Source organism: Pezoporus wallicus, unplaced genomic scaffold (assembly GCF_028554395.1).
Source record: "Pezoporus wallicus isolate ANWC-B61680 ecotype Strahan unplaced genomic scaffold, APGP_CSIRO_Pwel_v1 contig_13766, whole genome shotgun sequence".
Classification (NCBI taxonomy): Eukaryota; Metazoa; Chordata; class Aves; order Psittaciformes; family Psittacidae; genus Pezoporus; species Pezoporus wallicus.
Window position 1 is genome coordinate 1,575,016 of NW_026635291.1, and position 17,446 is coordinate 1,592,461.

The 17,446-nt window shown below is 47.3% G+C and overlaps 1 protein-coding gene across 1 annotated transcript; it reads right to left on the minus strand.

The window, feature by feature from the left end:
- Positions 1-2,433: 2,433 nt before the first annotated feature.
- Positions 2,434-17,446, minus strand: DNAJC11 (DnaJ heat shock protein family (Hsp40) member C11). The gene is made up of 16 exons (XM_057418579.1): positions 17,290-17,446; positions 14,310-14,439; positions 13,489-13,562; positions 12,240-12,341; positions 8,380-8,508; positions 7,633-7,755; positions 7,363-7,436; positions 6,536-6,725; positions 6,109-6,194; positions 5,577-5,693; positions 4,681-4,836; positions 4,335-4,404; positions 4,168-4,225; positions 3,431-3,573; positions 2,880-3,009; positions 2,434-2,674 (listed from the first exon to the last, which is right to left on the minus strand). The coding sequence occupies exons 1-16, from the start codon at positions 17,359-17,361 to the stop codon at positions 2,649-2,651; spliced, it is 1,680 nt and encodes a 559-aa protein (XP_057274562.1). The 5' UTR covers positions 17,362-17,446; the 3' UTR covers positions 2,434-2,648.

Here is a 17,446-nt window from a genome sequence, read left to right on the forward strand (position 1 = left end):
CAGGCTCTGTTACAAGGTAGATTGTGGGAGCGACGGCCCCCGGTCCTGCTGTGGGGTTGGCACTGAGGCCCCCAACCCACCCAAGGGGTACCGGTGCCACCTCAGCTCATGTACATGCTCAGCCAGCCATGCTCAGAGCAGCAGCCTTAGACCATGGCAAGGGTAAAAGATGGTTCGACCCTTTAGACATGGCACTGGATCGTAGTAGAAGCCAATCTCTGGTTGGTTATAGCTTCTATTTTCATTCTAGCTGTAATTTTGGGCTAAACAGAGGCCCCAGAGGAGCTGCAGCTGTAAAATGGCAGCTTCTCAGAGAGCAGAAATGGTGGTAGTGAAAGCAGTGGCTGCTGTCCTTAGAGTCGCTTTCAAACTGTGCACTGGTAGGAAATGAGGGGAGGAGGAGGTGGCTGGAGTGTGTTCAGCAGGAGAGACCGACCCCAGACCTGTCACCGAGGAGAGATGGGCAGGATGGGGCACAGACTCCACGCATTAGCACAGCTCAGCGGCACTCGACGGCTACAAACACCGTGAGGAGGGCTTGAAGTGCTGCAGAAAACCTGCTGCAGCAGCTTTACAGGTGGGGAAGGGCACTCATGGTACCTGAACGGAGGGGAAAAGCAAGAGCTGAATCCTTGGGGGTGATCTGGCAGGACAAAACAAGCTACATCTCATCATGTTCAGCAGGGCACGGGGGAAGGCTCCTGTTGGTATTGTGAGGGATTTTACTTTAACAAGAGCTGTAAATTCAGGTGTTCAAAGTACAAAGTTAAGGTTCATCTGTCCCTTGCACAGAGGCTCTGGCTGAAAAAATGAGCATGTGTTCCCTGCCCCTTGTTCAGGTACCTGAAGCAGTTCTGGCTCTGTTACAGACGGATGTGTCACCTCCCTTTCTATGGCATCCTGCAGTTTGTACCAGAAGATGCTTCTCTATTACAGGACATAATGGCTGGAGCAGGAACAACGTGCTCTGCCCCTCAGAAATGTTAATTTTCAAGTGTAGAAACACCATGGGGCATCTCAAGTACCAAAGCAGCTTTCAGAATCACAATGCTGGCTCTCTACATTTTAATGCAGACTCTGCAAGCAGACACTTGTAACAGCAGAAACTACCTCAGGAAGCTGTCAGAAACAGGGACAATTGTTTTATTGTGCAAACCTTTTTCATGAGAACCCTCCCCACTGTCCTTGCTGTGACAGACACAGGGCCAGGCTGAGATTCCTCTTTGTAATTAGCAGTAAATGTGTTGTTGCTATTTTGCACTTGCTTATACAAAACACAACTCTCAGTCCTCCTCCTGGGAGTACTGTGCCATGTCCTAGTCACTACAGGCTGGCTCTTACTCTTGGCCATAGACTTCATGCAGTGACAGGACATGAAAGAGGAATTTCTCATTCCAGTTCAGCTGTTGCACATGCAAGCCATCAGAGAGGTCCATCAGCAGGACGTGACAAGGGTGCTACAGAACTCACAACCCTCACCTCTCAGGACTTGGTTTTCAAGAGCATCCTCCAGATGCAAAGGGAATGTGGGCTACTTTTCAGCTGAGTATAATTTATTGCACATTTTACATTTGATTTCAGATGAACAGAACACTGGTGGCAAGCAAAATAAAGTCCTGCACCAGGAGCTGGTCACAACTGAAGAGTTTTGTTCTTAATAAAAACACCTGAACACCTCTTTGTTGTATGAACTTGTTCTTAGAGGGGGGAGCATCTCTTTCAGACTGGCTCAAGCCAGATTGCCCAGAGCAAATTCTCCTGTCACACTGAGTTGAGCAAAGGGAACCACAGCTGCACCGAAGCAGGGGCCAGGTATGTGTCAGGGAATGATCTCTGGCAGTAACTGTCAGAGCCACGCTGCACTGCCTAGACAGTAGTAGTGTAAACTACATTCCTTTTTTCCCTAGAAATAAATTAGATGGGAAGAGACAGTTGCAGCACCAGAATCAAATTAAATGAATTGCTGTCCTTCTTCCCACTTGCATTCCTCTACTGAAAACCCTGATAGTGCATGATTCTAAGTGGCAGAAGAATTAATAAGGCTATTCCAGCCTGTGTCCTTGTCTGGAATAGCAGTGTGAAACGAGCAGCTGAAGAGCTCCTCTTTACTACAAAAGGCAAAGAACTTGATTCCAAACATACTTGTTCTTAACAAGAACACCTCAAATGCAGATTTGAGACGCACATGATCTCTGTCCTCTTCCCAACAAAAGGATTTACACAAAGGAATTCCAGGTGGTGGCCAGAGAACTTAACTCCCCCTCAGGAGCAGAAAAAGGCGTTACCTACCCCAGGAAGTATGTGGAGAACAGGTCGTCTTCCCTGCTCCCTGCAAGGAGATAGGCCGTGGCCAGATGGCAGCAGGAGGGGTGGCTGCAGGACGGGTGGTGCTCGGTGCCCGCTCGCGCACCCTCAGCACAAAGCACTGCGCAGTCAGAGCCACGTTGCTTTATTGGTTACTGAGCCACAATTCAGAGCAGTATTGCCGTGGAGCCACCTGGAGAAGCAGGTTCTCAGAACTGGTAGGACACCACCTGCTATATGGGTAGTTAAAAATAAGAATGTCTCTGTTCAAACTTGCGGTGTCCAGGGGGAGGTTGTGGTTTCCATTGACCCAGGTACCGTTATGGACACACGCTGGCACCGGATTAGCCATCAGCATCGATTCTGTGAGCTGTTGGGTGAGAACAACACATGGATACACCCCTTCTGGTGGGCGAGACACCCCAGCTTGAACCCACCACCAGCCACAGAGTAAAGAGAGGTGTGTGCCCTTTAGCCAGTAACTGAACCCCAGTTCTGTGCGCTTCACCACACAGGGCTGAAGCAATCCTCTACTGATTGCCAAAGGAAGAAGCAGAGCAGTGCTTGCTACTTACATTGCTTTGGTATCCTAAGGGCCTCGTTGTCAGCTGCCATCACTTGGTGCAGAACTCCTCGGAACTGATAAAGCACTTTCAAACTCTTCTCCTCACCCACACAGGGGTCGTAGAAACCTGGCAGCCCAGCCTTGAACCAGAGAAGGACACAGTGAGCATCAGGGAATGGACTTCCACAGCTCTTCAGCTGAACAAAGTCATTTATTAATGCCGGAATGAGGCATCATTAAAAAAGGAGCTTGTTGCCAATGAGGTAAGGAACTAAATGCAGACAGGAGCGAATCAGGGCGTTGTTACAGCCCAGAGTCTGTAACAAACAGTCTCACATCGAAAATAGAGATGCTGTTTCTTTGGCACTGGAAATGCCCAGAGAAACAGAAGCTCCTGGAGGTTCATAACACTTGGTATGTCAATGGCTTCTGTAAGTTGGTCTAGGCACTGGCTTCAGCACATGGGAGAAATCCCCTAGCAGCACAGCCTTTGGTTCAATGGGAATGCTGAGTCGCACACCCAAGCCCCCGAGCCTGGCCTTTGACAGAACAGCCTCGTACCTTGGATGCCTCTGTGAGGATGAGTTTAGAGTCTTTCACCAAGCACTGCAGGGGCACTGTCACATCTATTACTTTCACCTTCTCATTCTTCCTGCTGTTGTCATTCACAAACTTCCCGTACCAGGCGTTCACCACAATCAAACCTGGAGTCACATGAAATCACAGATGTGGTGAGCGGCTTCCCACTGCCCACGAGGCAGACCCCCCCATGAAAAGAACACCCCAGCATTTCCTCTTGCTTTCAATGCTATCTGAATCCTCCTTGCCTGGACCCCTGCTTCTCAAGAGAGAAGAACATTTCTACTTGGGTGTTCGTTAGCAATCAGCACTAGGACAGAATGACACGACTTCAGTGCCACATTGATGTGACAATACAAAGGGATGTCAGTTCACTTTAGAACATCTTCTTGGAAACTGTTAGCAAACTGAACTTCAGATTATCACTCTTGCACATTTATACACACACCTCTCTTGTGGTGAGGTGAATCCAGACTGTTGTCTTCAGTCTGTTGGATCTACCTCACAGCATGGCCCAAGGTAAGATTCAGTGGATCCCTACTAAGCTCAGGCACCATAAGCCGAATCCTAGTGGAACTACATGTGCAACAGCAATTATGCTGTGCTTCATTAGGAGTGGAAATGAAACCTTGCATTTGCCCTCTCAACCACCCAGCCTTTGCACTGCTCCTTCCTCTCTCCACATTTACGGCACAAGAAAATGGTGGTGTAATCTTTACCCATTCTGGCTTCCTCTGCTTCAATTATCCTCCGGACAGACTCTTGCATTAACCGGACCTGTCCCGAGAGCAAATACAGGCAGTGTCAGACAGTGTCCAAAAGAGAAAAGCCAGGAGAGAAAACAGCTTCCTTGAACCAAGGAGACTTAGTTCTGAGAAGCACTTACTGCAGCTTCAGCCTCCTGCTTCTTCTGAAGGATGTCGCTGGCTGTACTCTCCCGTTGCTTCTCCAGCTCCCTGCCGCAAGGAAGTCAACACACATCAGGTCTAGGTAGTGGATGGGATGCAGCCAGAGTGGCAGATTTCTGCTAACCCACCCCAATCACAACTGACCCACAAGCTCAGGTTTAAGGTTCTTCCCCACCATTCAAGGTAATGCTGAAGGCTGCTCTGCTTCCAGAGCTCAGGAGTACCGATGACTCGTAAACCAGTGCCTCAGCTGGATATCCCAACCTTGGATCCAGAAGCACTCGAGTGGGACTTCCCAGCTCTGAATTTAAAACACAAGCTCACCTCTCCTTCTGTGCCCTGAGGTAGGGTCTGATGACCAGCCTATGCATGGCGAAGTAGACAACTAGAGGTCCCACGGTGGCATAGAAGACAGCGCTGGGAAGCAGCTGATCTGTCAGGTGGACAGGGAAGAAGTAGGTCTGGCTAGCCCTGTTCAATCTGCAACAAAAGGGAACAGTGGCAGGTGAGAGGAAATGCAGTGTTTAATATGCTTGATTAAGTATACTTAGTGCAGTGTATGCTGCTGAACAAGTGCTGAACTGAAGGAGTGATGACTGATGAGCTCAAAAAGGTGAAAATCTGATAAACTGAAAGAAAGCGATGGTAAGATGGACAGCTGTTCTTACAACACCACTTACACAGAAAACACCAGTTTTCATGGCCTGGACTAAGCCCGTTTCAGAGCAGTTTCAGCATCCTGGCGCGCCCTCTGTGGGCACTAATTAAAAGTGCACCCAGAACAGAACCCCCCCCGAGTTCTGCCCCACTTTCTGAGCTGCATCATGTTAAGAGCATAATCATCTGTGAGTTAACAGTAAGTCACTAATTCAGGTATATACTGTGTACAGTATTATAAAACAGGAATGAAATTAAATCCACTTCTACTAATAACATCTTCCACCCACTTACCATAGCACTCCTTTAAGCTGTACGTACTCTAAGCTGTGTTTTCAGAGTATTTTGATGTCCCCACACCCTCCCTGGTCCTGCAAGAGGCAGCTCAAGCTTACAGTAATGCCAGCAAAGGGCACACATTGCTTCTAATGGGCACTACTGTTATTAGAGGGCACCTGCAACCTGTCAGTGATTCATTCTAAGATCGGGACAATCCCACCTGAATGCCAGAAACAGAATAATGCAGGTTATTGTCAGCCTCAGAGCTGTAAACCTGAACTGACTTGATTTTCAAAGACACTCCCTGGGGAACACCAACACTGACGGTGGCTCCTAAAATGCTGTGTCTGGAAATCTTCCTCTCTGCTCCGTACTCCACTATGGTCCCGAAGAAACCCGCCCTAGAAGGAGAGAACCAAAGCCATGTAAGACAGGGAAGACTCTTGAATTGCTCTTTGCTGAATCCTGTAATTCCCCAACAAGTAAAACATGGAAATACATCTGTGTGCAGCACATGTTGGCTACTGGAAGATTCAGTGTGTACCTAGCAAGACGAGACCAGCCTTTTTAGCCTGTACAGTAGTACACACAGTACGAGACCTGGGTTTCTTACTGGTGATGATACAGAGATATCATACACATGTTTATCTGAAAAGGCACACAGAGCAAAGCCTTCAAGTCATTCACTTCAGTGTTTACCAGATTTGATTAATGAAAAGCAGATTCCCAAAGACCACAGAAGCTGGAGGCTCACAACAGCAGGAGAGGACAGATCCTTCAGCCATGAGCAATGTGAATTTCTTCTTCTGCACTTACTTGACAGAACCTTTCACTCGTGTTTGATCCTCATCCTGAAACTTATGCTGATAACTGACCATCACGAAAGAGTGGGGGATTCCCAGCTGAAATACAAGAGGCACAAACATATGAAAATGTACCCTCATGAATGCTCCCCACGTTTCCTTTCTCATCCTTTCAGTGGCACAGAAACCTAACGAAGTGTTGCCACTTACAGGTCACAGCCTGCAATCTCTGCAGCCTGTGTTGTGTATTCTAGCCCTAACCTGAGTTGATCTGCATTAGATATGACAATGTTGGGTGCAAAGTGTCATGCAGCTGGTTCCCTACCTCACATGTTCATACCAAATGGTACCAACTGCTTGTTTATCCACAGACAGGACAGCAGAGGCACTTCTCTCCCAGGGGTGGCATCGCCATCCCTGGTGTACACCAAGAGGCTCACCTGTAATGCCATAGTGAAATGGCTGGTTTTTGTGTCCCGCACGATGCTGGTGTTCATGGCTGACTGGATGCCCCATCGCCACTGCAAGTACCCCATCGTGTTCTTGTCGAGGTTGCGGGCCAGGACCGTGGTGAGGCCTGGGCGGATGCCACGGGATGAGAACTGCAGCGCACAGTTTGTAGTGATGAAACTAGGAGACACAAGGAGAGCCTCGTCAGCCATGAAACACAGGGTGGCCTCCAATCCCTTCCTGCCCAGGAGCCTGGCTGAACATGCAGACGCTACCCTGCATAGAGCATGATGCCCGAGGGCTTCAGGAACAACTCAAAACTGACCACAGCAGAGCCCAGAGGAGTAGGCTCAGGCCCTGGTTTATTGGTCTGTAAACAGACACCACAGTAGTGGCAAATTTGGCATTATTTCCCTAAAATCTGACATATCACCTCCTCTTTTGCTGTCAGGAACTCCATCCCACACATGGAAGCCCCAGAAGAGCTCCCCCGTTTTTTGTTCTGCCCCCAGAGCAAACCCCTGTTGCTCTCACTGTGAGATCATGGCTCATGATCACAGATCATCACAATTTCAAATACAAATCAAAGGATGTGGAACACAGACTTTCCTTAAACTGTAAGTAAGAAAAGGGAGGACACCAACACAAAAAGAACACAAACATTCTGATCATCACTAAAGAGCAACCTGAAATCTAAAGAAGAAATACCTTTTTTGTAGGATAGAAAACAAATCCAGAATTAACATGGTAGGGAATTCAATCCGTTTAGCTCCTTAGTGTGCAATATTAAGCATGAGACCATTTTCCTAATATTTACCATTTTGGTGTAAGATTACGGAATATCTTCAGACCGAAGAGAGGTCCCTGAAGGTCTCCTGCTCCAAACTCCAACTGTTGAAATGCACAAGGCCAAATTGTTAGAAGAAAACATCTTTTACAACAGTGACAAAGTACTTCACAGGCTTCTGAGTAACCAGAGCTAAAGTCCCTTAAAGAAAATCAACACCAATCCAAGTGGCCTGAAATAGATTGGATGTAAATACGTTTAACAAGGGAGTACTCTATGTGGACCAAGGAGTACTCTTACCTCTCCCCATCCTTTGGCAGATGTCACTCGTCTCAGAGCAAGATTAATCGATCCACCTCCATTCCCATTCTGGGTGGAAAGGTTACCAGACAGTATTGCTGTGTCCGTGGCAGTCAGTGGTGCCTGAAAAGATGAATGTGTTGTCACCAATCACTCTGAGCCCGATTCACACACTTACTGCATGTTCTGCAAGGATGTAATCATGACTGCAGAGAGTGCAAGTACAGGGACAGGTAACATTCCAGCTGACTCCTTGTCATTCACTAAGCCCAAGTGTTTGAACCAGATGTGGCCACACTTGCTCTGAATTTTGTAGTCAAAGATCAAGCATGGCAAAACCCGAGATAATTCTTACAGTATGAGACATCTTCAATGTACCTCCTTGAAGCCCTGACCCTGAGCTGCAAACTCTCTAATCTCATCAGCTGACTAAACTTCTTCAGCTCTCTGGAACATAGGAAACTCTCCCCCTCTTTTGCTTACCCACACCCTAAGGGCTGGGTGCCATCCAGTCTCACACACTAAATACTCCACATTCAGTGAGAACCAGAGAAGTGTTTTCAGTCATTACAGAGCCTTGCTGCAGGCAGGACCCTCACAGCCAACACATTCCCTGCTGGAACCTTCCTTTTCCCATCCCTGTTGGGGATCGTGCCCTTCCACACACCAAGATGAGAACCCCCTGTGTCATCCTCTGTGACCTCCTTAGCCTGGCCCTACTCCCCCTGCAGCAGCATCTCCCCTCACCTCGATGGACTGGGATATGTGCATTTTGTTTATCTCAATCTGGGGAAAGCTGCTCCCAGGCACATCCTCGTATTCTTCCTCGTAGCGGTCAAAGAGGTCGGTGGCATCTATTCCAACACTAATTGTTCCCTAAGGAATGACAAGAGAAACAAGTACTTGGCATTAACAAACACCCAACACAGGCCAAACCAGCCTTGGTTACGAGTAAATTTTTTGTTGTTTTTTCTTGTTCTGCACTTTTTCCACTCTAAAATGCATTTCTGCCATAAACAGGACAAACAAAATGAACAATTACAATACCCTAAACCAGCAACATAAATCATGAAATAAACTGGATAGAAGACAGTTTTCCAGCAGGAATGCAGCTCATAACACTAGCAGGTAACTCTTCCACTGTGACACATGCCAGAAGCAGGTGGAACACTTACACAGCAGGTTTCTTCTTCCCCCATGACCGACTCTGCTCTGTCAGTATTTTAAAGTTGAAACAATATATTTTAGACATTAATTTTCTTCACTGGAATTTGGCCAGAAACCCTCTCAATTCCTTCTTCTTAGGAGTTACCTGACACAACTTCGTTATGAGCTGCATCATTCACTCGCAATTGTCCTTGTTAGCCAAAAATTTTCTTTTTCCTAGTTTATATCTTGCAAGCAGAAGAAATGCTTCACAAAGAGAGACTTTTAGCAAGGGGTAAATATTTCCTTTCTCAGCTTATTCCTATGTAAAACTAGGCCACAGCTAAACAGTCTGGCTACCTGCTGCTGTGCTCGCTCAGACGAACTGCAAGAGCAGGTTTCTTTAAGAAGGGCACGATTAGATCCTTGTCTGGGTCATATAACTTCAAGAAGCTCTGGAAACCTTCCCTGTAGACCTATTAAACAGCATCCCAGCTCATAGAAAATGTACCAATTGCAATAAAGAAACCCCTCTGTGCACAAGCACAGAATAAACTCTGAGCTATTTGTATAAAGAAACCCAAGAGCTGTTTAGGTACAACCCCCCCATGCACAGAGTGCAAGCATGGATGGAATAAATTCTTACTTCAATCCCTTGCTCCCCCCACTGTAATCAAATGCTGAACCATAAATATAGGAATGAATTGCTGAGTTTGACGGGGCTCAAAACTTCCCTCTGCTTTGACTCCCAACTACTTATTTCCTGCGGAGATTCCCAACCTCTTTTCCATGTTTATTTTCTGATTTCTTGGGCAGCAAAAACTGGGTAAATGTTTTAACAAGGGGAGGAGCAATCACTCCCCAGAGGATTCTGAACAGCAGGGAGCTCCTGCCCTTTCTGCAGAAGGCCACTCTCCAGGAACCCTCTGCAAAGTCACCTTCAAGGGATCTGCTTCCCAGACGCTGCAGCTTCTTCAGTTTCAGCCCTCTCCTACGCTCTGCTGTTCCTTGAATCAAGGCCAAAACAAGAGGGAAGCAAAGGCAAAATATCAACTGTGAAGGAAGTAGCGAGTGCAGCCCTGCGCTGCAATCCAGCCCTCTGGAAAGGCATGGAGTAAAACAGCCAAAGAGAAACAAAGGTTCCAGCAGCACTCAATGAGATTCCAGCAAATGTGCTCTAGATTGGTGGATCAAAAGCATCTAGAAACAAGTGAGCATTTATTTTAACAAAAGAGAGACTATTTCCATTTTTCCTGGATGCTTCCCAATTCTAGGAAGTGTAAAATTCAAGATCTTTGTAACAGAGGCAGAGCAGAAAGAGTTTTCCATGTGGAACACCACATTCAGAACCTTTGTCAGTCCACAACTTTGAATTCCAAGTTAAACATGTTTAAACATGTTTAAACATGTTAAACATGTTTAAAGAAGGGATATTAAGCTGTGTAGTAAGCATGAGGAATTTGAATGGCAAAGGCAGAAAACTCGGTATTTTCAACTCAGAACAGGATACAAACAGCAGTAAAGCTTTCTCAAGAATTTGCACTAAAAGCCCCACTGAAACCATCTTACTGTGCTGTGTTTATTGGTACCACAATGCCCTTTGTAAAGATGCACCAAGGGCCACTGACATCCCCAAAATTCACTGCACCTCCTTTCTTTCAATCATATTCAAAGCTTACAGTTTCCTTTTTCACACCTACAAACATCCCTCCCAATGGAAAAAGAACACCTGAACCTATCCATGAAAGACCCACTCAGAGGAAAGGAGCATCTCCGGTCCCTCTCTGCTCCTTAGCGGGTCCTGTGTTGAGCCACCTTTGGCCGAGGGGAACGGTGGGCTCCATGCAGGCATCTCCCCTCCTGCCTGGCAGGTGAAGTCACCCTCAGAGGTCTATAGATCCCCGCAAAGGAACTGGCTCGGGCACAAGCACAGGAAAAGCAGCAGATGGTAAAGTTAAAAATATTCCCGGAGAACCAGAGCACCCCCCTATGCCACCGGATGATAGCGGGGGACCGCTGCTGCTCGCAGCCCCCCATCAGCCACCTGCTCAGCCCCTTGGGAATGAAGAAGCCCTCCCCAAGGAAAGAGCAGCATGGAAAAAGCTGTAAAGCTGTGCCTGGAAGTCAGCAGCACACAGAGAACATGCTGTGAACCAGATCAGCAGGGGAACAGGGCTATAGAACCATCAGACTTATCTGGGATTGTCTTTTACATGCATTTGCTGTCCTGTGAACATGAAAACAGACTTTGCTGATGGGATTAAGAGGTGTGGCAGAGAAGAACAGACCCCTCCTTGCCTTTTTTCTTAGGGGGTTACCTTCGAGAAGGTGACTTAGAGAAGCTGTGCCAGACTAAGCCCTGAGGGACCTGCACTGACCTTCTGCAGCAGGGAAATAACAGGGTTTAATTTCTCCTCACAGAATGCAGTTCTTCTCAAATCAAATAATGAACTTTTCAACCCTTCTGCATGTCTTTGAAAGCAAAAACAAAGCTCTAAAAGCAAACAGAAGACTCGATTCGAACCCTGCCAAATTGCCTACATCTGGTTATTGCTCAACATTCCTGGTTAAAATGCTTTATTTTGCTGGAGCTGTTTTATAGACCTGACAAAATGTTGGAAATTTAAACTAACTTGCGCTCGTGTATGAAACGATCCCAGCTGCACTACCCCATTCCACAGGAACACTGCCTGGAGAGACGTTTCCATAGGCTGCCAGTCAGCAGTTGCTGTTATCACCCAGATGGCTGGTTTTATCCCAGTGCCATGGCAAGGCATCCGGATAAAACGTCAAACTCCTCAAGTCACAGCAAAGCACGAGGTGGAGATAATCCTGTCCCTCTCCAAGAACACCCTGTGCCCTGATCACCCTCATCTCCAGCAGGGACATTCAACCTGGAATGGAATACTCCATGAGCCTCAACATGAGCAAGCTATGCTCCAACAGGCTCTAGCTGTGGCACTGGCAAGCCCCCAAGCCCTACTCAGGTTGGCTTTGCTCATGGTGCTGCAGCAGAAGGGTTCTGCTCCACAGCTGCTTTGGTACCTGCCTTGCATTTTTCATTCGTTTCTAAGCCGTGTTTGAATATCAGCCTGTGCTGCTGTGACACTCCAGCATGTCCAAGGGAAAACCTGTCAGGAACTGCAGGGAGTTTCATTTTGTCTGGAATACTTGGAAAGAAATCACAAACGTTTCAGTGTTAAGTCTGTTTTCTTGAAACTGCTGAAAGAGATATTTTGCTCACACGTCTCAACAGAAAAAAGAGCTTTCAGTAGAGGACTGCTGGTCAGAGAATCAGCTATTCTCCCTGCATTGTCCAAAGAAACTCGTGTTCAAAAAAAGAAGAGTAACTCTCTAAGTGTAGCTACTTACTACAGCCCCTCACCTAGGCTCATCACACCCTGCATATCCGTAATGATTTACAGATTCACTCCTCAGACAAGGATGAAGTCTTTCCTTACCTTTGGATTAGTTCGCTGCTGCAGTCTTCTCTCTTCCCTCTCTCTCTGCAAACGCTCAAATTCTTCCCTGATTTCAGCTGGAGTTCTCTTCCTTTCCACAACCTGCTCAGAAAGAAATGAAACCCCAGAGATTACCAGAGACAGGATGTTCAGGGCATCGCCCTTCTAATGGGATGAGCCCCACTGACCTGCTGTGCTCTAACGTGTTGCCCTGCTTCTACTGTAAGCCACTCTGCAAGGACCCCAATGCTCAGAGTTTGGAAGCAAAAACTTGGGCCATATCAAATGGCAGGCACGAGAGAAACCCCCATGCTTTGAGAGAAGGGAAAGTGATCTTGTTATTTCTATTCCCTTGACAAAACAAGCCAAAAAGCTTTCAAACCACAAGTACAAGATACTGCAGCACAGCCACTGCCAACAGCTCTGTTAACTTCTCTGCTAGGTGTAGACACAAAAATGAGAATGACTGAAAGTTTCTGCCCTAAGGTAACTGATTGAGAGATTTGGGATTTTAGGCTACACTGTTTACCTTACATGGCTCAGGGAAATAAGGGATTTAAAACAGGTAAGGCTCTAGGTATGGATAGAAAGAGTATTGGATTTGCCTTTTCAGAACACGATCGAGTCTGTCACAAGCAGCTCAAAACTGTTACATGCTGCCACTGCTCCACATTTCTTGCTACTAACTCTGAACTTGACCTTGGTACTGACCTGACCCAGTACAACATGATTCTGCAGCAAGCAGCTTTGTGCAATCAACTACGACTGGCAGAAGGTAACAAGAGGACTTAACAGGAAAGCCACAAGTGGACAAGCTCTCTTTCAAAGCCCATAAAACCCAAATAATAATAACAAAAAATCCAACCCCAAAAAGCCCAGAAAGAAAAAGTAATTTCAAACTCAGAGGCAGCTAAGGCTGGAAAAAAAGGATTTCAGAGAAAAAAGATGAGACTCAATGGACAACAACAACACATCTATCTCAGACAAAGATGTTGCCTGTCACGGTAATATCCTATTAGGGAACTCTGAATGTCAGGCTTATTGTTCTCTTGTCAAGTGAAACCCTGAAGTATTCTTTGAAAATCCATCACGGTGTTGCAGCAGAGACAGAAATAACTGAACAAGGATGCCTGCAAACAAACAGGCATTTGTTACCATCGAGGTGTCAGTGCAGCTCGATAGAACAGAATATCAGATAAAGGTGAGTTTAGTCGATTCCACTGCCCATAAGGTGCTACATTTCTCTCACCTCCCATCCTTCCATTTCCAGTCCTCTCCTCCCATATATGTCATAGATGGCTCTGGTCTGTGGATCACTAAGCACTGCAAGTTAAAATCAGAAGAGAGGAGAGAACTCAGTGTTTGGTCTTCTCAGACCAACACTCTAGTGTTATTTGCAGTTCAAGCACAGATCCTGGAAACATGTTGCTCATCCAATTTTTACATTAAGTTCCATGTGTATTAACAGGACACACTGACTTTTCCCCCAGCAAATTACTGGTTTGGGGGTTTCTTTCTTACTTCTAAAATCAGAAAGTGAAGAAAACACGAGAGACATGCAGACTGACTGAATATGCAGAGGGGGTTTTAATGTTGTTTCCTCTGACGGAAGGGTGACGCAAGCCCTCTAAAATCAATAGCACTATTAGCAATTCCATGATAGCAGTCTCTGCAAACCCTGTGGAGGATTGACACCCACCTCTGCCTAGTCTCTGGTCTGTGATCTCCATCGTCATCCCTGTCCACTGACCCTTTCCCACCCAGTCCAAACAGGTGGGACATGCCAAACACTAACGAAGGCACTTCCATAAGCAGGTCATGCCTTGCCCAACATCAGCTACAGGGGAAGTGCACAAATGCATGTGGAGTTTGAATCTCTCAGAAAGCCATTGCTTTTGTCATGCATTGTTCCTCTGATTTCCTCTGAGAGGAAACAAAGCATCGCTAAGTGTCAGCAAATTTAATTATGACTTTGGAATATTACAGATCTTCCTCAAGAAGCATGGAGACACAGCCCTCCTGCTAAAAACCCCTGAACACAGTTTCTGCCAGCTCCAGACTTCCACTGACCTTCGTAGGCCTGGTGCACGAGGTTGAAGAGCCGCTCCGCCTGTGTCTTGAGCTCCGGGTCCCTGTGCTTGTCAGGGTGGTAGAGCATGCATAGCCGGCGGTAGGCGGCCTTCAGCTCCTCCTGGGAGGCCTGAGGAGAGCAGTGAAACTCAATTAAAGCACAACCAAAGGTACCTGAAAAAGCCCATGCTCAAGATCAGCCCTAAAAGAGAAGCCCAGCAGCCCATTACACTGCTTCTACTGATGCAAAATGAGGAGTGAACTTTTGTGTCATTACATGAGGCAGTAAAACGTTCACTTATGTTCATCAGTATTGTCCACACTACTTACAGGGCAACAAATGACAGCAATAGCTCAGCAGCGCTTACCTAGGTATGAAAAGTTAAGTATAAAACCCCAAGAAACATACCTCATTTTCATTAGGCAACTACTGTCTCCTCAGTTCAATGCAGAACAAGAGAAAATAAAATCATCCAGCCTCCTTCCAAAGACATGTGATGGAAATGTGTTTGTGATGGCTCTTTCAGAATCAATGCAATAACCTTCCCTGGGCACGGGGAACAAGAAACTACTTTGCTGTGCCAGGAGGCACGCACAGAGCACCGTAACTGAAACACAACAGGGACCTGCCGGCCTCCTGCAAGGAAACACCACCCCTCTGCTACAGCAGGGCTTAGAGGGACAGGAATACACCAGCGAGGAGGGGGCACCCAGAAAACACTTTTGAGAGCAGACTTTAAAGACACATATTCCATTTACTCTTAATGCTCTTCAGCAATTGAGGCTTTTACAGTTTCCACACTTTCACTGTGCAAATAAAAGGCCCCAAAGCTCCTTTCTTAAAGTAAGACCTTTTCCCCCAATCCATGGTAAGCAGAACATGGGTTTTCATCAAAGAAATTTGTGCACCAAAGATAGAAATCCATTTGATTTTGAGGACAGCTTAGAATAAATGTTTTCTCTGCACATTTGTGCTATTTCAAGTTAATGTTTCTAAATGATACAGCAAAATACCTGCCAAATTTGCTGGCCTCAAGACAGCAAGGATAGCTACAGATCGGCTTTTTTTCTTCTTATTACCTTGTGCTTTCTCAGACATAGAATTTAAACTCGGCTGGGAAAGCGGGGGGATGTATGGGCCTAAGACAGCCTTCTTTAATCAAATTAATGATAAATGGTTTAATGTGCTATTGATTATCTAATAGAAATGAGCAGTTTCATTTTTCATAGATGTCACGTTCAATAAAACATTAGCTTGGGCATTTCATCATCATTGAATAGCTCGGGTCACTGGTTCAATATTTCATGAGCAATAGCCTCTTAGGAACCGCTGAAGGAATCCTGACATCCTCTCAAGCTGCAGTGAAATGCGTGAGTCAGGAATAATCACATATAAGTTACATTTTCATTACCAAAATCCACAGGCACAATTCAAAGGTGTCCCATCTGCCTACTCGGGGCCCAAATGGCTTCATTTAACACCTCAAACACGTCAGCATGGCTTTAGTGCCTTGGAATCTATGGAAGATGAACCATGCCATGCACACAGAGCAGTGGCACGGCAAGGCTCAGGGTTCACTGGTATTTTAAGCTGCTGCATCACACCAGGCTGGCTCAGCACATGGAAATGTGAGCGTGCTGCATTCCACTGCTGCACGGAGTAGTACTACTGAATTTAATTAGCAAGGGGTAATTAACACAGCAGCTACTACTACTCTCAGTTGGAATCGCTCCCTTGAAGACCATTTTAGCTTGGCTTCCAGGTCCCTGCTGACCAAACCTGCCTTTTCTGGTCTGCCAAAGAACTGTCGGCTTTGATAGGCCTTCTCTTTTAACCTCCCAGGTAGTTGCAATGCTTGCGTGGTTCCTGCCTCTCTTTCAACCTCCATGGCTGCACACTGCAGGAGGGTGAGATACAGATGCTGCCAACCGGCCGCTGGATTTCAGTGAGTGAAACACAGAGTTTTCTAAAGACAGCTCAGTGCTCTGCAGGGCATCAGGGAGTTCTGCAAACAGAGCCACTGTCGGACACTTTCCCCTTGGAAATGGGGATTTCCACAACTCCGATTACACACAGTAACAGCACTCCAGTAAAACCCTTCTGCAGCTCAAACTGATAGAACCACAGATTGGTTTGGGTTGAAGAGACCTTAAAGCTCCTCCAGCTCCAACCCCTGCCACGGGCAGGGACACCTTCCACTGGAGCAGCTTGCTCCAAGCCCCTGTGTCCAACCTGGCCTTGAACACTGCCAGGGATGGGGCAGCCACAGCTTCTCTGGGCACCCTGTGCCAGCGCCTCAGCACCCTCACAGGGAAGAGCTTCTGCCTAAGAGCTCATCTCAGTCTCTCCTCTGGCAGGTTAAAGCCATTCCCCTTGCTAACACCTAGTCTGACATGCTGGAAAAAGTGAAGTCTGTTTATACACACATGCACACAGTACATATATATATATAGATATATACACATATATAGAGCGCTCTTGCATTCAGTAGAATGAACTATTGATACATTGATACATATCGATACATTAATACACATACAGTACACATATTATACATCTGGCTGACGTTTTTAGTACTGCTATTAAAACAATAATTACCTCTAACAGCCAAACACCTCCACTACAACGCAGCTGCACGAGTTCACACCTCATTTAATCTCGGCCACACCGAGGACCCCGCATCCTCCCGCTGCTCTGCGGCTGTTTCCACTACGGGGCATTGGGAAGGCGCACACGGCACCGAGCAAACCGCAAAGACCCAGAGACAACAGCGTCCTGCACGGACCAGGCTCCCTCCGAGCCACCGGGAGCGCGGCGAGCACCAAACCGGGGCCGCCTCACGCCCGCTGCCGCCCGCCACAGGGACGCTCTGAGGACGCGGCCCGGCCTGCCCCGCGGGCACGGGGGTCACGGCCCGCGCTGCCCCGGCCCGGCCCGGCCCGGCTCGCGGCGGTTCCCCCCCACCAGGCCCCGCCGCACCTCCCGCCGCACGTTGAGCAGCGCGTAGTAGTCCTCGTTGTCCGGCACCTCCTCCGCCAAGGCCGCCGCCATCTTCCCGACCTCTCACCTCACGCCGCTAGCGCGGCTGGGCGTGCTCAGAGGCGGGAAAGGAGCGCTGCCGCGCCCCCCAGTGGCG